The sequence below is a fragment of the Sceloporus occidentalis genome, unplaced genomic scaffold, assembly GCF_023333645.1.
Source record: "Sceloporus occidentalis isolate IW3139 unplaced genomic scaffold, rSceOcc1.0.p SCAF_7, whole genome shotgun sequence".
NCBI classification, from domain to species: Eukaryota; Metazoa; Chordata; class Lepidosauria; order Squamata; family Phrynosomatidae; genus Sceloporus; species Sceloporus occidentalis.
In genome coordinates, this window is record NW_028316987.1 from 17,024,752 (window position 1) to 17,047,274 (window position 22,523).

General features: G+C 41.9%; 1 protein-coding gene across 3 annotated transcripts in view; it reads right to left on the reverse strand.

The window, feature by feature from the left end:
* VPS25 (vacuolar protein sorting 25 homolog) overlaps window positions 1–22,523 on the reverse strand; it is a 38,060-nt gene that overhangs the window by 8,334 nt on the left and 7,203 nt on the right. The window contains exon 6 of one of the 3 annotated variants that reach the window (XM_089532180.1): window positions 17,225–19,896. The exons of the other annotated variants lie outside the window; for them this stretch is intronic. Coding sequence (XP_089388306.1) covers window positions 19,883–19,896 — 14 coding nt within the window. The 3' untranslated portion in view covers window positions 17,225–19,882. Of the gene's footprint in view, window positions 1–17,224; window positions 19,897–22,523 lie in introns of those variants that run through there. 3 annotated transcript variants of the gene reach the window in all.

The following is a 22,523-nucleotide window of genomic DNA, read 5'->3' on the forward strand; positions in this document are numbered from 1 at the left end:
GAATAAATAAAATTAGGCAGGGACTGTATGGGCCTGAACAGACAGGCCAAAATAAAGCTGCTTCAGGTCACTTTGGAGGTATGCTGTTTAAATGACACACATCTTAAGAGGCCAGAAGCTGCGCCAAAGCTGCACTCCAGTCCTTAGGACTGGAGCATGACTTTGGCATGGCTTCTGGCTCTTAGGACACATGCAGCATTTAAACAGCACACCTCCAAAGTGACCTGAAGCAGCTTTATTTTGGCCTGTCTGTTCAGACCCATATGTGTGTCTTTTCAAAAGCCATGGTCAGGCATAAGATCACTGATAAGGGCACCAAATTCATCCTCTTTTCAGAAAACAGGTTATCCTAATATCAAGTCATTCCAAGGGCAACATGCACAGCTATGAAATGCTAGTCAGGCACAGGAGTCAATAGTCACGACTGCCACGGAATTGGTGGAAATATGCGTTGTCAGTCACCCTTAATTCCTGGTACCATTGCATAACAGGGCTTCCTTTCTTGCTATAGTCCCTGGTGACTCAGCATCCTGACATATCTCACCAAGTCTGATGTGCATTTACTTCTCTACCAGCATGACCTGATGATAGGGAAACTGGGATCCATGGAAACACAGCACTGTAATAATCAAGTACTCTGGCTGTTTCGTACCACAGTCAAACCAATAAGCACTCACATGTGAATACTCCCTATTGTATAAATATACTAATGGCTTCCAAAAATAAACAAGTTCAAGTGTTTGAAGGTATTTCGCAGTAAAGCCTTAAAGGATCACTAGTGGGATCACTAGTAAGTTCCGTTGACTGTGGCTTTTGTCATTAGATGGGAAAAGCGAAAGACAGACAAGAACAAGAGAACCAGCTAGGCTGAGCCAGCATCTTGCCACAAGGCAGATGGATTTTAGAGTTCTTGTTAGCATCATGGTCAAACATTAACAGCTATCCATTAGCATTAACAGTGGTATAGAAAAAGCTAATTTGTATTAGTGGCTTTGGTTGATACTTTTTTGTACTAGCTTGGCTGTTTGATGCTGGGGATAGATATAAAGGCTGAAAGGGGACTAAGGGAGTGGATTTTCCTGTTACTAACCTGCTGGTACAGTTCTCGTCACTATTGGTGTGGAAGACCCCATGTACTTTGGTTTGTTTGCTTCTGAACTATATAACCCTTGAAAATCCCTCTTCCATCAGCCTTGCACTGTGAACCTCAGCCCAGGGGTTCTTCATTTAACCAACTGTGGGGAATGGGATCACCAACCATGAATAATCTGGTCTGTTGTTGCTGTTGTTGTGTGCCTTCAAGTCATTTTGACTTATGGTAACCCTAAGGAGAACCTATTGCAGGGTTTTCTTGGCAGAATTTGTTCAGAGGGGGTTTACCCTTGCCCTCCTCTGAGGCTGAGAGAGTGTGACTAGCCCAAGGTCACCCAATGGGTTTCAGAGTCTTTGTATGAACCAGTCAAATAAAATGGCCTCCCCACACCATCTTAGTGGGGAGACCAGATGCCACACAGCCAAAAACCTGGTTCTGGTGCAAACAGACCAGACAACGTCCAACCTGTTCAGCACCAGCAACATGAGATACACTTTTTAAAGTGTATTAAAATAACTCACTGTTTGCTCCAGATCTTTCCCGAATATCCTGAGCCCTCCATTTCAATACTGGGTAACTGCTGAAGATGTGTCCTGCTGTGCCATCGAGCATGCGCACTATTGCTGCACATTACTCACCCTGAGGTCAGAATGAGGTACCTAGCCATGTGGTTGGTGCTAAGTACCTTATTCTGACATCAGAGGCTGTATCCAAACTGCAGAAATAATCCGGTTTGACACCACTTTAACTGCCAGGGCTCAATGCTATGGAATTCCAGGGAATGGTGGTTTGTTGTGGCACCATAGCACAATTTATTATTTCTGCAGTGTGTGTGCAACCAGAGTGAAACAAAGTGCCACAGTGGCAGATGCATCAGGTGATACAGCCGGAGGTAACAAAGCAACTCCAGGGCTAGGATACTCTGGGTTGAGGACTGAGCAGGAATTTGAACTTTGGTCTCCCATTGTCTTAGCCCAACACTCAAACCACTACACCATGCTTGCTTTATAGCCTAGGTAAAATTACAGTAGGCCCTCCACATTTGGGGATTTAATTTTTGTGGATTTGATTATTTGTGGTTTTGATTAATATGTTCTCTCTAGGAATCTCAAGGTCTCCCAGCACAACTCTGCCAAATTTTGACTATAGAGTTGTGATGAAGAACCTAGAAGTTCCTAGTGAAAACACTTCTCTAAGCATTTGTAGTTCCTCCAGCATGATCCTATGATCAACCTCTGGCAGATGTTGACCATAGAGCACTGGAGGACCTGGAGATTTCTAGAGCAGTGTTCTCTTAGGTAAAAAGAATAGTGGCTTTTTTTATTTGCTTTCCCCCCCACATTCATGGGGGTCCTTCACCCTTAAACCCAGTGAATGTGGAGGGACCACTGTAGTTATTTAGGGGCCCAGTTCTACCATTGCCTGTGAAGGGATGCTGAACCCCATCAGCAAAAGGGCTTGAGTGCTTCTCTACTGTATACCAGTTGGGGAACCCTCCAGGACAGTGTGAGAAGCGGTGGGGGGAGGTAATGGGAGAATTAGCATTGCTCCTCCTTCTCCTTTCTGTCAACAGGAAACTCTGCTGGATGATAAAAACTTCTACGAACAGAAGATACAGTTGCATTTTTGGAAAAGCAAATCTGAATAGAGTCTCTACATGTTGCTTTCCAAAACCAAGTTTTTTTGCTAATGAACACCAGTATACAAGAGAGATGTCAATGTATCCTTTTCCTAAACCATCCACGGATTAGTTTTCCTGGCTGCCATGTTCCCATTCTTATACGTTTCTGACTTTCACACAAGAGGAATTTCAAGGTCTGCATCAAACTAGATGCATGGGGTCCTTTTTTAGTACATAGATGTAGCACTATGGCACGTTACAGACCGCCATTTAGTACGCACTCTGCGCGTACTAGGGTTAGAAAGGGGCGTGCTAGGGTTAGGAAGGGTCTTACCTTCCTAACCGGCCCTATCCCTAGTAAGCGCTGAGCGCGTAGTAAATGGCGGCTCCCGTCCACACGGGCGCCGCCATCTTTAAGTCTCGGACGCACAGCATCCAGGCGTGGCGGAAGCGATGCCGCGAGTGCGCACATCGCACCTCATGGTGCCACTTCCGGGTGCCAAGAAGAAGCGCCATTTCGGCGCTTCTTTTTAGCTGTGCCGGGAAGCCTCGTGGTCTGACCGCTGGGGCTTCTCGGCCCAGCTAATGATGGTGGCAGCAGACCACCCGCTTTTGGGTGGTCTGTAACGCGCCTATGATTCCATTTTAACTGCTATGACTGCTTCCTGTGCAAAACACTAGACTAGGGATTCAAAGTACCGCTTCCTAATCTGAAAATCCCAAGAGTCCATAGGCTGTTGCCATGGCAGTTAAAGAGGACTCATAATGCTGTGCAGTAATTGTGCAATATGAAAGGGTCCCTGAGTCAATAGTCTCTTATATTTCCTGGCTTTAACGCTTGCTTTTTCTGTTTGTAATGGGAAAACTGCAAATAAAAAACACTATTTGAAAGAACACCTTTCTAGGCATCTCTAGGTCCTCTGGGCAATTCTATGGTGAACATCTTCCAGAAACTGACCATAGAATTACACAGGAGGATCTGCAAATGCCTAGACAAATGTTCTCTCTAGGAATCTCTAGCTCTTTTAACACGATTTTTGGCGAAAGTTGACCATCGAATCATGATGCAGGACCTGAAGATTCCTAGAGAGAACATATTAATCAAATCTGTGAATATCGAATCCACAAAAGTCAAGGCCGCAAATGTGGAGGGCTGATTGTAATTATGTAATGTGAAAGGGCCCAGGGTTCATCTCCTCTTAAATGGAGAGCTGCATAGCCCCTATGAGAAGAGCCAGCACTAGAGTGGAATTAACAATGTTTTCAAAGTTGCTTTCCTTCAAGCAGAATCTGCATCTTCCTGATAACTGTATTTATCTCTTCCAACCTGGCCCCTCCACGTTCCTCTTCCAGTCTAATCTACAATTCCAGCTGTTGCTGTGACTTCAGAGGGCTGAAGACGCCCTTTTGGGCTAGAAGGGACCTGCTCCGTCATTTTGCAGCCCCTCTGGTGGAATTGGCAGGCCCATTCTTCAGATGTGTTGGGAAGGAAGGAAGGAAGACGGGCTGAAACGGAAGCAATAACAGGGTTTAACGAAGAAATAACGGCCTCTGCCCCCAAGAATTGTCAGGCCTTTTGCCAAAGCACCACCCTGAAGAACATGAGTTTCCTCACATGGCTAGAGGGAGAAATGTGGTCTGCAGCAGAAATCACACCTGCTTCCTTCTGCAAGCCCTTCCATTTTATTCCCTTTCCTTGCCTGTTTTGAAGTGCGTTAAAAAGAAAAACAAAATAATTCAAGACAGGAATATAAATCAAATGCACATGAAAAATAGGCTAGAACTGGCTATTGTCCCATAGTTACCTGCCTGCATACGCTCCCAAATGACTAAATAGGGTCATGTGAGCTTTCTTCTCCCTCTCTCATATGCATGTGTACAAAGCTTGGAAAGGCTTCATATTTGGTTACAACTCCCAGAATCCAGCAGTCAGTTTGGCCATTAGGGGTTGGCTAGGCAATTCGGGGAGCTGCGGTCTCCCCATCAACCCCCCCATAAGGAAAATGGGAAGAGTGTATGTGTTGACAGACAGTTGTAGGGAACTGAAAGGTCTGTATGTTTGGAGGCCAGAAGGAAGAGAAGGGAGCTTGGGAGTCCTCTCTTGATAATAGGAAGAAAAGGAAGAAATCAATGAAGCCGCAAGAGCAAGGAAGAAGGAATGACATGGTTACAGAACTTGCACTCACTGCTCCACTTTATGGTGTGGGTAGACTAGGCTGACCAGTGTAGTGAGCATAGGGCATACCCACACCAATGGCATCACTAGGGAATGCAGGGGGTACGGTCTGCACCAGGTGACACTCTAAGTGGGTCTGACACCACTGCTCCTCAGACATCTGCATTTTGGCAGAAATGAGCTGTGACATTTGCCTATGTCTCTAAAATGCTGAAGAAATGGTGTGAGTTGGATGAGGCTCAGTGGGAGGACAATGGAGAGGCCCCAGGTCTTTTTTAAATTAAACTTCAAATTTCAATTTTTTAATTTAAAAAAATTAAAAAATTACAAATTGTTTTAAATGCTTTGTTTAAGAACACATTTGACTCAGTTTTAACTGCAAGCACATGAAACTATGTACAGTGTGCCCACATCATATGCGGGTGTGCCATATGCGGCTTTCAGCTTATGCCGAAAGCCGCGTGACAGAAGTGGCAATGGTGTGTGTGCCCATGGCGCGTGCACTGCGCCATGCTGTGTACATGAGCCCCATCCTTTTCAATGGGGCTTGAACATATGCAGTATTTGCCTTATGTGGGAGGGTCTGGAATGGATCCCCACATAAGGAAAGGTGCAGTGTATATGTAAATACATTTATTCTATGCAGATGATATTTTAATTTAAAGGTATAATTTTAATTTTGCTAGTTGTTTATGTCCCAACTATTGCCAGTGCATTCAGTGATAGATGTGAATTACGATTTAGGAGTAACATTAATTCGAAAAACATTACTATGGTGTGGGATGGAAGGAAGTCAATGGGGACGGTGACACCTTGAGTTACTGCACCAGGTAACGCCAACCCTAGCAACACCACTGACCGATGCTACACCACTGATACTATTTTAACCGCCATGGCTGTCTACTATGAAATCCTGGGATTTCTAATTTGGTGGGGTAATTAGAAGTCTTTGTTGCAGACAGCTCAAATAGTTCAAGGAAATGTACTAGAATGCTTAGAGTCTCTCTAAATTACAAATCCAGAATTTGATAAGAAATAGCCTTCGTAGTAAAACTGGTATAAAACAAAGCTTACCAGAGTGAAAGTCTTTAATGCTTTTGTAGAAAGGGGAATTTCAGCAGGTGTTGTTACCTGGTTGCGATACGCACACAACACCTGCTGATATGTCCTCTTCTACACAACCAACTGTGTGACTCAGCCTCAGGTGAAGGCAATGGCAAACCATCTTTGAACAAATCTTGCCAAGAAAACCCCAAGATAGGGTTGCCTTAGGGTCGCCATGAGTCAGAAATGACTTGAATGCACACAGCAACAACAACATTAAAGGTACAAGCCATCCCCAGTTTTCACTCTGGGAACCCTTACTGCTATAATTGTGCAGCATGGATGCAGCCATTCATTAAAAGTGCTGGGAAAGATATCCTCTGGTTATAAATGGAGGGAGGGATACAATCTGCATTAGAAGATTGAGTTGTTACAGATTGTCGTGAATGGAAAGCAAGCAGTCTTGTAAAAGCCTGGAATGCCGAGAGGGAGAGCGAGATGGAAGAAAACATGGTAGACAGGGTCCCCCTTATCTCATCCCCTATCAGCCATATTTCCTCGTGAGGCAGTCTGTTTAATTAAGAATCAGAGCCTGGGCCAGAGAGAGCAAGGACAGATGGAGAAGGTGATTTTGGCAGGAATGTGAAGCCCAGAGGCAGGGCTGAGGCAGGGTGTGCTGGAAAGACACACAAGCACCTTGAGCTCATGTTAAAGATTTACTGCACAAGGTCACTGGGACATGAAAAGGGAGAAAACCCTATTTGGTAGTAGACAGCAGAGCTTGGAAATCTTACTTTTGGGGACTACTTTTCCCATAACCTCTGCAGCCAGCATGACCGTTGGGAGCTGTAGTCCAAAGAAGTAACACTTCCAAACTCTGGTAGATGGGTACGGAAACCCACCGCAGATGTGCACCTCTGACATTTCTATCTGTGTAAGGGATACATGGGCAGAGAGGAACAGAGTGTGTATGTTTTGGAGGAGGAAGGGATTAGGGAGTATATCACAAGGAGCTTTTTGGGGATTTTCCGGCTCAGTTCCGACGTGACTGCACTTCCAACAATGCGGATTCACGTCGTAACATGAATGTTATCAGACACCATTCCTTTCTATGGGAGCTCCTTGCAAGGTGCTTCCACAGTGATTCCAAAGCGACCCTTCATTTTGGTAAAACCTAAAAAAAAGTGACTTCACAGAATTCGCTTCCAAGCTCACTTCGATTGCACTGCGAATTGGTCTGGTGTGGAAAACCACTCTGATGTCACCCCCCCTTTGGCCCCCTGTGTCCTGCTCCGTCATCCCCCTCCTCCTCCTTCATGCCATCTCTGCCACCCTGCAACCCATCCAATCATTCCCATCATCCCTTGCCTTCTCCTGCATCCCGATCCTGACCCCAGGGACCCCCAGCAAGCTATCCCATCATCCCCTGCCATCTCCTGCATCCCAATCCTGGCCCCAGTGACCCCCAGCAACCTATCCCATCATCCTCTGCCTTCTCCTGCATGGCTACATCCCAATCCTGGCCCCAGCAACCCCCAGCAACCTATCCCATCATCCCCTGACTACTTCTTCACCCCATGAAGGATGACAGCTAAGGAGGGGGCAGGGAAGGAGGGCAGCGTCCAGAGCCCCACTGAGTATGTGCAAGGGTGCTGATTTGAATCGTTGAACCCTCCGGTGTGGTAATACAATGTGCACGCACTCCACTTTGCTTGAATCCGCATCACGTGACTTGCTTGGAATAGAACTGACTTCACTTCCCCCTCAATTCGGAAGGACAATGGAAAGGCAACCAGGTGTGGTAAAACATAACGTTTTAGCATGAATTCGCATTGCTAAACAGGAGTGACTCTGGATCTAGTGTGAAAAAACATCATGCTTTGCATTGCTAGAACAGGAGTGACGGTGGATCTGAGCTGCAACCCCCCCCCCCCATGTGTGATAAGATCCAAGGCTTAATGCTAGATCTAAATGCAAGGCCTCGGCTGTGGAAAGTTTTAAAAATTCCCTCTGGCCATGTGCAGACTGCTTGGCTTCATTTCATTCAGTGCTGAGCTTCAGAATGCCCTTTTGCAACATAAGGAGTGCCTCTAAAAGTGAGCAGCTCTCCTTCCTCTTACTACTGAACAGCCAGAGTTAGTCCCAGTTCCTTTAAGACTTGCAAGAAAATATATACAACTCCAAAACACACTTGAACTCCAGGGAGGGGGGTGTAGAGGGAGAAATTCAAGTTAAACCAGAGAAGGAATGAGTAATCTGTAGAAGCCTTGATGCAGTTTTGAAGTTAAATTATGACCGGGGTTTTTATATTTTACATGTTTACACTTTGATATTTAAAGTGTGTGCTTTTGTATTTTACATGCCTTTATATCACTTAAGAGAGGCAGTATTCTTCAACAAATGACAACTCTTTCTTGCAACACAAGCGAAAAGAAAAAAAATTTGGAAAAGGAGTGTTTGAGTATTTTGCAACTGTCTCCTTGGAATGTAGAAATGTCATTTTTAAAAAACCAGATTATAATCATCTGCTGTGTGTGCATGTGTTTATATGTGTGGGGGTATACAATTTATTTTATGAATTTTAACTTCCTTTCAATGCAAAAAAAAAAATTTGGGGGGAAAGTAAACAGATACAGCCTTAGAAACAACTTTTAAAATAAGCATAATAATAAACAACATAAAGATCGTAGAAAAATAGTTAAAACAATTATATCACCGATGAAGGAAACAAAATGATTAAAGATATATATCTTTTTTTGCCTATCATAGGAAGAATGTCAGATTGAATGACAGGTGAACCTCCATGAGGAGGGCATTCTACAAAGAGTATGCCAATGGAGACATCTACCCCTCCATTTTAAGGGTTGGCAACTTCAGAGGGTCTAAGGGCCACCATCAACCTCAAGACTCACCAATATCCACTATTTCACAAATGAAAACCAAGAAATATGTGGCCAAACAACACCAGAGTGTGCTCAAGATGGGAAGAATTCTTGGTGAGGAATAACACACAAGCTAAGAGAGGATAAAGTAGTTTACTTTTGCTTGAGCCTAATGGGAAGTGTAATTTTCCACCCTTCCTCTCCTCTCACCTCTCATTGAGTTAATAGAGTGCAAACTACTTTTGCATTTTGAACTCAGCTTATAGCAATTGAAGCTGGGTAATCAGATGTCCTCCTTTTCCAGGACATGTCTTACATTTCAGCCTTCTGCCCAGGAGGAATTCCAAAATGTCTTCCATTTGGAGCATCACTGCGAAGCACAATGCAAACGTTGAAAAGGTTGTTTTCCTTAATTTCAACACAATGGCCAAATGAGAGGAATAATTTAAATGTAGATTCGTTCAAGGGTTTGTTGCTTAGCAAGTAAAATGTTAAGCATTTGTCTTGCTCACAGTGTTATGGGTAGATTGCAAGCCAACAAGGCTTTTTAACAAAGGTAAGTTAATTGGAAAAATATAGTTGAGTACAAGTGGCCCTCCATATCCACGGATAGGACTATTCATAGTTTGAAAATATTCCAAAAAGATATACATTCCAAAATAATAATAATAATAATAATAATAATAATAATAATAATAACAACAACAACAACAACCCACCCTTGATTTTGCTATTTTATATAAGGGACACAATTTCATTATACGTACCATAATGTTTAATGGCACCCCCAGGATTCCCTAGGATAGAGCTACAACACTTGTCAAAAGACTCAGGCACTGAAAGCTGAAATTCATCCAGCTAAATGGGGCTAGATGATGTCTACTCAGAGTGGTGGTCCCTGAACCACTGGAGATTATCACATGGGGGTCAGTAAGTCCTTGTCCTGTCCTTCTCGCACAATTGCATGGAGATTTTCACATGACGTCATGATTATCCCATTCTTACCCTGGTGTTATCACTCCATCACAATAAGATTTTCACATGACATTGTGCTTATCCCATCCTTCTCCCGTCCCTGAAGTGGCGTGGCCTCGTCACTGTGTATTAATGGAAACTCCAGTTAATACAATGATGGGTGCCACAGACGGGAGAAGGACAGGATAAGTGAGGATGCAATAAGGAAAGGGTAAGGATGGGCGATCTCTCCTGCCCTGTGTGATAATCTTGAAAGTCACTGAGCTGTTAACTGCTGATTTTTGTGAGTTTCCAGGAAAGAAGGAAAAAATGAATTTGTAGCCAATGGGTACAAAAAAAATGGTGGTACCTCAAGTCCCATTGCCCTTAGTGGTGGCACGACATACATGTGGCTGCTATCACAGTTGCATACATATGCTACCATTGGGGACAACAGGGCTTGCCATCAGCAGATGCTTAAATGTGCAGGTGGCAAGCCCATAGATAGCAAGGCCCCACTGTACTTATTTGGATATAATTATCCCTAGAGACTTATCTCAGATTATTAATGTTAATATAAGTAATCTGATAAAAGATAGTGTACAAGATTTAGATAGCTAGGTGGACTTAAAGATGAGTCTGTGGGGTAAGGTAAATCCAGTTTAAATGAATGTTAGCCCTAGAACTGTTTATGTTATTCACGGAATTCCTCTACATATATCTTGCAAGTATTTTCAAAAACTAAATTAATTGTTTAAAAGATTTTGGGGGATGCATCTACTTCTAGAATTTCAATGAAAAGGATGCAAATTCCAATCAAGGAGGGAGGGTTTGGCCTTCCAGATCTTATATATCATTGAGCATACTGGTTATATTGTACTAATTTTTGAACATATCTACTTACAAAAAGTAATCCACCATGGCCAGCCTTGGAGTCTTAATTTCTGGCACTTCTATTCAAATGGACAGTACTTGGTTCTTATTTTATTTTTAAAAAGGCAGTGTTTGGCCAACAATTCCAGCAGCTAGAATTATGTGGCAAATTCTAAAAGTCATCAAATTGTTGAAGATGTAGTACTGCTGATGCTTCCTTAACCATGTGTTTTGGACTTGTCCCATTTAAACGTGGTCAGCTTTTATAGAAAGTCACAACTAATGTGGTTACTTTTCTTCCTTTTGTCCATCCAGGTATTGGTAATGCAAGTCCGATGCAGTGTTGTTTGTTGATCCTTGAATACAGAGTGTTGTTTGTTGACCCTAGACTATAGGCTGTGCAGGTGCTGATAACACAAATGTGTTTATTGGTGTGTTGATATACCAACTTGTGTTATGAACATCTATATAAAGATCGAATTCCATAAAGTGTCAACATACTGCTATTTGGCAGGGTTTCCTAGTTTTAGGATGTGGTGAGCAGGAGATTAGAGACTTACCACTTTAGTATTTATTCCTCTGTGAAGCTGCACAACAAGATATTTGCTATTAGGAATCTAATTAACCCCTGGTCTCCAGAGTTTTAGTCCAATGCTTAAACCACTACACTATGCTGGCTCTTTATAAAAGTCATAAAAGGTGGCCACCAAGATTAATTGTTTTAATTGTTTTTTATTTGTTCATCAACTAAGGAGCCTTTGTGGGCTGGGAGGTGATACAGAAATTATTTCAATCAATTAATCAATAAAGCTACCACTTACCTTTCATTTTTTAAATTTTTACCTTCAGTACATTCTGACATTTCTGTCACTTTCCAAATATCATCAAATATTCCTTATAAAAAGATAGTCTACTCTGGAACCTCTCAGGCTGAAACTGCAGAGAAATAATGCAGTTCAATTCTGCTTTAACTACCATGGTTCAGTGTTATGTAAACCTGGGATTTGTAGTTTATTATGGCAACAGAACTCTATGACAAAGAAAGCAAAATATCTCACAAAACTACAAGTCCCAGAATTTCATACCATTGAGCCATGGCAGTTAAAGCAGTCTCAAACTGCATTATTTCTGCAGTGCAGATTCAGCCAGTTTCCTTGCAAGGATGATTTTAGCTGCTCTTTATACATTCCATATTACTGTTTTGTCATTTCACTCCTATAGCTTAATAAAATGATTAATAGTGTAATCCTATAGTCATCCCAAGAATCATAGATTGATTATTATTCCTTCTCTAAGGAGAGACAGAACACTAGCCTCTATTACACCTAGGGTTGCCATAAGTCAGGACCTCCAAACCAGGACAAATGTAGGACAAATGTAGGACAAATGTAGGACAAAATTTCTAATGTAGGACACATTTTTTAAAAATGGAGGACACGTGAAAAAAATTGATGCTTTTTTTTTAAAATATTAATATAAATGCCTGTTTCTTAGGCATGATCAAAATGGAGGACATTTGGCCATTATTTCTAGACAGATGGCAGAAATGTACTTCCCTTTCTGGCCACCCCCAACCTGCATTCCAAAACACACACAACAGCACATTTGGGCATTTCACATGGCTTTACTTAACGTAGCCTCTTGCATATTTCAGAGGCTTATTCCATAGCCAAACCCCTTGGGTTTAACACTTAGCATGGTATAACATGGCTATGCATGTTGAACATGTCAAGGTGGTTTCACAGTTCTTGCACCAAGTGTACTTCTCAGAAGTGTGTACTTGGTCAAGGGACTTTGGTTTTTCTTCACTGCACACGAGTTTGTAAAAATCACAGCAATTTACATTGGCCATGCCTCAGAACCAAAAACACACAGAAAAGGCACTTTGGAAAGTCACACTCTCTCGGCTTCTGAAACAGTGCCTGCATGTCTCTCAAGCTGAGTCATATCATCATCATTATCATCATTATCATCATCATCATCATCATCATCATCATCATCATCATCATCATCACACTATCACTGTCAAAACAAGGGAGACTTGTTAGCATTAAAAGCACAACCCCCCCCCCCCAAAAAAAAAACCACCTTGAGGCCTCTGGCCACTCACTCACCACCTCCCCTTTTTCTCTTCCTCCTCCACCTCCTCCTTCTTCTCCTTCCCCCTCCTCCTTTTCCTCCTCCTCCTCCTTCTCCCCCTCCTCCATTCACCACGCGGAGGGGGCAGAGGAGGAGGAGGTGGGTGGCGCGGCCACGCGGGGAGGCAGGGGAAGGTGGCGCGGGCGCACGCAGGAGGCGCTGGCTCCGTCCACCTTTGCCTCCTCCACGCGGCCTGGGGGAGAGGGGGCGGCGGAGGAGGAGGAGGGTGGCGGGGCACGTGGGGAGGTGCCGCCTCCAGCTTTGCCTCCTGCACCCCAGGCAGGCCTCGCTGGCGCTGCCCTCCTCTTTCTCCCCGCCTCCCCGAGGAGGAGGAGGGCAGCGAGGCCCTGCAAGCCGCAGCAACCCGGCTGCAACCGGGGGGGGGGGGGTCCTGGTTTTTGGCGGCACCCGTGAAGGGAGGGGCCCGGGGCCGCCAAAACCGGGAAATTCCCAGTTGCAGCCGGGTTATAGCAACCCTAATTACACCAGACTGATGATCTTTCCCAATATTTAAAAATAGGTGCATGGTCTGATAAAGTATGTCCCCTGAGTTTTACATTCTTATCATCCATGAACAGAGTTTGGAAATAGATTAATAGTTTAAAAATAAAATTTAAATAAAGCAGTTGAATCACATTTTCCACTTAGTGTAAACCCAATTAGAGCAGAGCTGTTAAATCAATAATAACTTAATAAGTCAACTTTTATCAAGGCTCTATTGTTCAACAAGTGTACTCTAGTTTCAGTAACAAGTGAAATTAGACTTTAGCCTCCACTATAACATTTTTATAGAAAACTGAATTGACAAGTAATATTTTACATAAAAACTATTTTAAAAGGAACTGATAGCATTTTTCACCTCTAACAACAAAATACTATATTGACTTTCTGTACTAACCTAAAGGAACATATTACACAAATTGCACTTTACTTCTACTCAGTCCCCAACTTAATTAGTTGTACTTTACCTCTAGCCTTAAATAACATTATTAATTGCTATTTCTCTCTAAGATAAATTATAGCACTTTTCATTATCTGTCATGCTTGGGGGTATCTGTTCTAAATGCAAATAGTAGACTTAGAATTTGGTGTAACTGTACTTTTTCAATAAGGAAAACTTCAAAAATAAATACCTTAAGCTCAACAATTATAACTGTAAAGAACAGTTATTAAAAAGTTTACTATAAGGAAGTATAATTATTTTTCACCTAAAGAGACAGAAAACCCCCCAACGTAATTTTCGTCTACACTGAAAGCCTCTCCTTAAATATAGCACATTTCCTGTTTCTTGTCTGAAAAAAATCCAGTAAGCCAAAATATGATTTTAAAATGCACTGTCAAGAAATCAACAATCTAAATTTTCTGTCTTATTTTTAATATAATAATAATAATAATAATAATAATAATAATTTTTATTTATATCTTAGAATCATAGAATCCTAGAGTTGGAAGTGACCGCAAGGGCCATCCAGTCCAACCCCCTGCCATGCAGGAAAACCAAATCAAAGCATCCCCATTGACAGATGGCCATCCAGCCTCTGTTTAAAGACCTCTAAGGAAGGAGACTCCACTACACTCCAAGGGAGAGTGTTCCACTGTCAACAGCCCTTACTGTCAGGAAGTTCCTCCTAATGTTCAGGTGGAATCTCTTTTCCTGGAGCTTGCATCCATTGCTCCAAGTCCTAGTCTCTGGAGCAGCAGAAAACAAGTTAGCTCCCTCCTCAATATGACATCCCTTCAAGTATTTAAACAGGGCTATCAGATCACCCCTTAACCTTCTCTTCTCCAGGCTAAACAAACCCAGGTCATGTTTTCCAGACCCTTCACCATTTTAGTCATCCTCCTTTAGACACACTTCAGATTTTCAACATCCTTTTTAAATTGTGGTGCCTAGAACTGGACACAATATTCCAGATGGAGACTGACCAATAGTGGCACTATTACTTCCCTTGAATATGTCCCGCCTCTTCCAAGGATCGAAGCGGGATTACATCATTAAAATAATACATTGCAATTGAACAGTCAATAAACTACTAATACAATCATCATCTCTATACCAAGTACAATGGGAAAGCCCGCTGGAAGAGATCCGTCTTTAGTGCCTTCTTAAAGGCATCTAAGGTAGTGATAAGACAGATCTCCTCCGGCAGACTATTCCATAATTTAGGGGCTGCAGCAGTGAATGCTCTATGGGAAGTTGTGGTTAATCGAGTATTACAATGTTCCAACAAATTCTTCCCTGATGTTCTGAGTGTGTGGGGTGGATTATGTAGGGAGAGGCGTTCCCACAGGTAACTCAGGCCCGAGCCATATAGGGCTTTAAAGGTAATGACAAGCACCTTGTATTGTGCCCGGAAGCTAATTGGCAGCCAGTGTAGAGATTTTAACACTGGTGTTATATGGTTAAACCTAGAATTACCAGTGACCAATCTGGCTGCTGCATTTTGGATTAGTTGAAGCTTCTGAACTTGGTACAAGGGTAGCCCCAAGTACAGCGCATTACAGAAGTCTAAAGGAGAGATTAGCAGTGCATGTACTACTGCTTCAAGGTCCTTTTGGTCCAGGTAGGGACGCAGTGGTCTTTTTGGTCCAGGTAGGGACGCAGTTGGCATATCAACCAAAGTTGGTACCAAGCACTCCTGGCCATCGCATCTATTTGAGATGACAGCTGTAGTGATGGATCCAGGAGTACTCACAAACTGGGAACTTTGTCCTTTAGGGGAAATGTGACCCTGTCCAGGACTGGTAGACAAATCTCCATCCCCAGACCTAGGGTGCCTATCGCAAGTACCCCTGTTTTCTCTGGATTCAACTTGAGTTTGTTTTCCCGCATCCAGCCCAGTTTCAATATTTTCCAGTTTCAACATTTAATCCATATAATAAATAAACTCAAACTTCTTTCTGAGTTTCATGCTGACCATCATTGTACAAGATCCTTTATTTAAAGAAACTGAAGCCTTGCTTCTTGAGCAGTTTCCAACTTTTTTATAATCTGCGCTCCAATTGTAATGCCAAATGAAGTCTCAGAAGAAGAACAACAAGGAAAACTGCACAGTACAGTACATCTCTCTTTTCAACATTCAGTACCATGACCTGTACACCAAATGGGGGATGAAAGGAAGGAAAATGCATCTAAGTGTGACATGAAGGGTCTCCATGGCTCTTGACTTTTTGACAGGTCAGCACAGAAGCTCTTCCTTCTTTGCAATTCTGACTTCTGTCCTGTTATATAAGAACAGGAGCAAGTGTTCCCTGATTAGCAGTCAGGGATAGCGAGAACAGGGAGTTACCAGGTAGAGTGGGTTTAACCATGGAGATGAAGTCTGCTCTTCCTCAAATATGCTAAGAGGTTTGCAGATTGCTAATGTGACTAGCCAACCATATACACATGGGTGAAATTTCTCCCAGCCTGACACAATAGTTTTGGTGACTTGGCACCAATGTTCTTGAAGGATATGATACCGGGTGTTTCTCCTTTTAGTTGAACTGTTCTTAGTGCAGTTCTCTGAAGATGCCAGCCACAGATGCTGGCGAAATGTCAGGAATAAACTCTTCTATAACATGGCCACATAGCTCAAGAAACCCACAAAAAATTATGGATGCTGGCCATGAAAGCCTTCGACTTCACACTGTTCTTACTGCAGTTTGTAAAACAGTTAATATGGGCTGTTCATTCTTTCTTTTCATCATAATACTTTAGTTTTGTGTCCAGGTTGATAGCATCCATCCTATTTTGGAAGTTCTTGAATTTGCTATGGCTATGCCATTGTATGTCCACTTCTTCCTATCTCAGAGGTACAAATACTGTAAACAGGTCACCAGCACTGGAATAAGTTTATTTCCATAAGGTTATAATTTCACTATTTTTGCTTTTCTTGGTTTGGGATAGTGCCTCCCTTTTCTAGGATGTTTTAAGTAGCTCATCTGTTCTACCTCAACTTGAATTTTGTTAGCAAATATCTTCTGTGCAGCTGATGGGGAAGTGGCATCTTCTAAACTGAGGTTGGCAATCAGTGGTCCTCCAAGCATTATTGGGATACAACTCCCACCCACCCTAGCCAGTATGACCAATGGTGAGATAAAATGGGAGCTGCAGTCTAACATCAGGAAAGCTAACATTTATTCTAAGCTGTGTTACAGATGTTGAATATTTGCTGCTCTTTTAATCCACTTTGATCACTTCCAATGAGTGATGTCACTAAGATTGGCATCACTTGGTGTCATAACTCATGATGTCACATCACAGTGATCTTCTCCTATACCACATCACACAGAATCCTTAGTAATGTTTTTTGTACTAATGTCTCTCATGAATCATAATTCCTGTATATCACTGAATGTAATGCTAATAGCTGTGATATAAATATTCACACCAATATTCAAAAGATACCTTTAAATTACAATGTCATAACCACAACTTAAATGTATTTATATGTACATAGTTTCATGAGGTTAAAGTTAAAATTGGTTAAGATGTGAAATTTTAAAAGAAAAATTTAAAAATATTTTAATTTTTTTACATTAATTTTTTTAAAAATTAAACTTTATTTAAAAACAAACAAACATGAGGCCTCTCCATTCTCCTCCCACTAAGCCTGGCCACATTCACACCATCTCTTCAGTTGTTTTAAAAGGATACAGACAAAAGCAACAGTCTGTATCTGTCAAAAGACAGATGTTTAGGGAACAGTGGTGTCAGCCTCCCCTTTAGGATGACATCTGGTGCGACATGCATGCCTGCACCCCTCTCATGACACCCCTTCATCCATCCCACTAAGAATGCAGTACACTAAATACACATGCAGTTGACAGATCTTGAGCGATATAAACCAGTGAGGGCAAATTGCTAGCCTTTCATTATCCTGATGACATCTCAAAAAACTATGCATATCTGTACAGTATTAGTGGTTTTCTACTGCAAGTTCTGCAAATATTTTGCTGGCCCATTCTGAGGTTTCTTCAGCCTTCACAGTTTTGCCTAGATACTTCATATTCTGAAGTTTCTTCTTCAGCTTTGATTTGATTATTAAGAGGCATTAGGTGCAATGCATATGCAAATTGACACTGCATTTACAACTAGTTTAGTCTTGCAAATGTCCCACACCCTCCAGCAAGCCAGGAAATTCCCTACTGATGCTCTCAATGCTGATGGATTCATCCATAGATTATAACCATTTTTTTTAAATAAAGAGGAACTGTAAGGATTAGATAGGTATCATGCAGGCCCACTGAATTGCAAGTCCCAGCATTCCTCAAAATTAGCTATGGTGGCTAGGGTTAAGGCAGTTGTAGTTCACCAAACTCTCATGATTGTAGTCCAACAACATCTCATGAGTCTCATCCCTGCTGCAACTTCTTCAGTCAAAATAATGGAATAAACGGCTGTCCCAAAAGCTCAGAGATATAGACTAGATGGGGAACTTTTTTCACTATTGGAATAGAAACACATCAAATCAGGGGCCACACAGAAAAATTAAAAGGACTCTTTCAACCGAAGAACAGCCACAGTTTCAAAGCATCCCCTCTTGGGCGGAACGCTGCCCAGGGTCATGTCATCTATGCTTGACAGTTCCTATAAAGGTACTGATCAAGCTGCCTCACACTTGATCCCATCTACTGTTATACAGGCACATATTATGCCTACATAGAGTCTCCTTGGTCCTTACTTTGAAAGCTGGGCTTCTACAGGCTGGAGGCAGAACATGCAAGGAACTGATTGGACAGCCTGAGAGTTGCCCTGGTTCACTTTTACTTTTGCTGCAAGATAGGCTGGGTGAAATTAAATGAGCCTGATCTGAGTAGGGGCCAGTCTCCCCTATTCCCATTTTAAAGACTGACACCTTTACCTTTGCTTTTGACAATGAACTTTTCTATCATTCAGAGAATGTGATTCTCCATTCCCTTAAACTACTAGTTTTATTTATTCAGGGGAAATTAGTTTTATCCCCAAGGTTCTACCCTTGTATCAGGCTGCAGTTTTAATATGACGTCTTGTCACACTTACATTTTGGTTTGACTGTATATTATGCACTCTTTTTCTGAGCAGTTTACTGCTTATGAAGTGTTTTACCTTTGCTGTTTTGCAATGTACACATCCCACGCCACGACCTAGTTAGTAGGTATGTCCATATGGCCTTTGGTTTACTCAAAAATTTTAGTTATGTTGTTAGCCATGTCTCTAGTTTAATCCATATCCCTTGGCTTTATTACTCTGTATTTGACCTCATAAGAATATCCTCAAGTGATACACATCTATTGACATAGGCATTGGTCTCTAACAATAATGTCTCTAATTCCTCTACCCCCATTTTGCCGTCTACCTCCCCCTGCACAATTCCTCAAAAAGTCAAGAAGTATAAATGTGGTAAGCAGGGAAGAAAGTTCAGGACCAATCATGTCTACCACGCAAGTTGTTTTCCTTATTCTATGGGCTTCAACAGGACTCAAGGAAAAAGAAAAGCCCCAGGGGTGCTCAGGAATTAATCTAGATTCATGGTATTCTGATTCTGAAATATTTCAGTACATTCTCTACCATTGCAGAGGTCAGCAGCTCCAGCAAAACTCAACTTTACCAGATAATAATCTGTCCCAAGGAGCTGTTTTAAACTTTGCCACCCATAGAACATCATCCAGCAAACAACCAATCAGGAGTGAGTTCTGTGGAATGGATAATACCATAAATTATTAGAGACAATCTCTTCATTGTCATGATGCCCTCCAGATATCTTAGATTACAATTCACATCTCACTTTTTTCTTTTCTTTTCTGGCCACTGTGTCTTTCCATATTCTTCCTTCATTATGTCCTTGACTTCTGACTATGGTTCCTCTTTTATGCTTAATAGCGCAAATCAATTTCTTACATTATTGGAAAATTCTGCTGATACTGTTTATTGTTCAGATCATATTTTGGTATGATGACGGTTTTTGTTTTCTCCTTCAGCTTCCTTCTATTTTTTTAAACAAATAGTTCATGGTCTGTTCCACAGTCAGTGCCTGGTCTAGTTTTGGCTGCAGGGATAGACCATTTCCATCTTCTGCTTCCAATTATATAGTCTATCTAATGTTTGATGTCCATGTGTACAGTGTCCTCAAGCAGCCTTAGATACCAAGTCCTAAAAGACGATGGAAAGAGATGAAAATTTCACACCAGCTTGAACAAATTTGCCAAGTAATTAAGTTGGTAAACATCAAGAAAAAGACAGTAAGGACCTGGGGTATTAGAGTATGGATAAAAAGTGGTAAAGACATACAACCTCATCCTAACACTGGGAGCTTCACAAGAGTGGAAGCAAGGACTTTACATAGGATTTGGTTGAATTATTAGTGCACTGACAGTTTCTCTAGTCTAAAGGATGGACTGCAAATATAGCTAGCTAGAGACATTGCTAGACGAGTGCACAGACTCCCTCTAAAGGCCATAAAATGACATTGGCTTGAAATCTAGATACACAAGCAAATCTAGATAATTTCCATAAGAGAGATTCCACCTAATCCATTTATTTTCATCCCCCTCATCATGTCTCCTTTTGTCATTTCTCAAACAGCAAAAAGTTTGACTTCATAAAAACAAAAGAAGAGCACAATCTCTACAACTTCAGGATCCACTTACATTTCCCCCCCAAAGTTTTGGTGTGAGCAGCAACTGATCAGCAAAAGGAACCTACCAGTTTTCTCAGAGGGTGTCACCCACCTTTAAAAAAACAACCACCACCTGATCTTTTATCTATCCCTGAAAGGTTTTCTGGATCAATTTTATTTTTAAATAAATGGGAGATGTAGTACTGTAATGCTGTTTTGTGAGTGAGTGGCTGCAGTACAGGCATTTTGTCCCAGCAGAAAAATGTTTACCTCCTTGCCTAAAGAACAGATGAGAGCTGGAGGGGAGGATGTAATGTGAAGCTCCTGCCACTAACCTCTGAAGGACTCCTATGTGAGTTGAGCTCTGGTGAGCCTTGTAGCAGGGCCAGGCAAACAATGTGTATAGAAGGTTAAGTGGAACATGGAGGGCTACTTGGAAATTTACCAAGTTGTCTTCCTATGAGCTGCACAGTCCTTGTCACCAGGGTGCAGTTCCTTCTCTCCCTGTCTCCTCTCAGCTGCTTGTGAAAGAGGAGGCCAGAGCTACCTGGTTATCAGCAGCATTTATCTGCTGCTGGAAAATGGTGAAAATAAAGTTAACAGCTACCAGAAGAATAAACTCCCTTCTCCAGATTTGCAGTGACAGGACGTAGGCTAGCCTTACTTGCATATAACCATTTGAAAAGGGCGAGGTACACATGTCCACATCTCTCTCCTTCAACATACAAGGAGACAGTCTAATCACAGTTTCGGCAGCCAAATGCCAAGGGTCAGAGGGACTGTTTCTTTTCTTACGAACAAGGTACCTGGGCCTCAAACTGGTCTTGTGACAATCTGCTATTCCGTTTGCTTTCATAGCTTAAAGTCCTCCTGAGATCCCATCAATTTTCATTCAGAAGCTCAAAAAGGCTGGAGGAAGTTAAGGGGCAGAAATTTACAGTGTCATAGTACAGTACAATGATCTCTATGCCAGGCAACACAGAAAAATTATATACTCTTCCCATTTTGCTATTATTGTTTTTAGCATCCAAGATGTATTTCCCTTTTTAACTTTTAGTCAGCCCTCTGTATCCACAGACTCAAGCATCCACAGCTTGAAAATATTTTAAATATATATATTAATTCCATAAAGCAAACCCTGAGTTTGCCATTTTATATAAGGAACACCATTTTACTATCCTCTGTATTTAATGGGATTTGAACATCCATGGATTCTGGTATCCACAGGGGATCTTGGAACTTAACCCTAGAGAATACAAGAGTCCACTGTACATGCTTTGGGATTTTTGGCTCAATAAAACTGTAGAGATACAGGGAATGAGGTTAGAGAATGCTGTGTGCACTTTGGGATGGACACAGAAGACATCTCACAACTATATCAGGTCCTGAAAGCTTTTCTGCATGACAAAAAAACCCCAGACAAAATTGAAAGAAGACTAAAAATGACCGATATTTTTCTTTTCTGGCAAATTTCAGCCAGACCTGTTTCAACTACTTGTCACAAATATGCACACCCCTTTGTCTCCAAGTGGGATTCTGACAGCAGAAGGGTAGCTGGCCATGGCAGTATTGAATTTTCTCCTCCATGGAACCTAGTGGCAAGATGAAGTAGATGCATCACTGGAATGAGAGCCAAGCCTGCCTCTGACAACTATCAATGACAGGGAGAGATTCTGCTTCCCTTTGACGCATGGCCAGTTTCCTTTTCCCCAAGCATATGAAGGCTCTTTAGTATACAGGTGCAACAAAGGTCTTAACAGAATTGCCAACAAATTTTCAAGGTTACTGGTTTTCTTATTCTTAGTATTGTAAATATAACAAACAGAGAAAAGAATATCAAAACTATAAAGAGATGGATAGCCATTATATTGTTGTCCAAACATTGCTGACTATAAATTGCAAAAGAAGTGTTCTTTTGAGGTAGAACTCATGGTTTTGAAAGATGAAATGAGTCTGAATTAGAAGGCACATTTACTTCTATGCAATGGGGTTGACTCTTTTCTTCAAGAGTTGGTGAAATGTGGACTAGACTCAGGTTTTTTTTTTACTGCTACAGAAAGAAGAGGACTGAATTCCAGGGGATTAAAGTAACAGGTTGTGGTGGGGAGATGAAGACTTGAAGCACCTCCTAAAGAACACACACAGAAAAGCCAACACACAG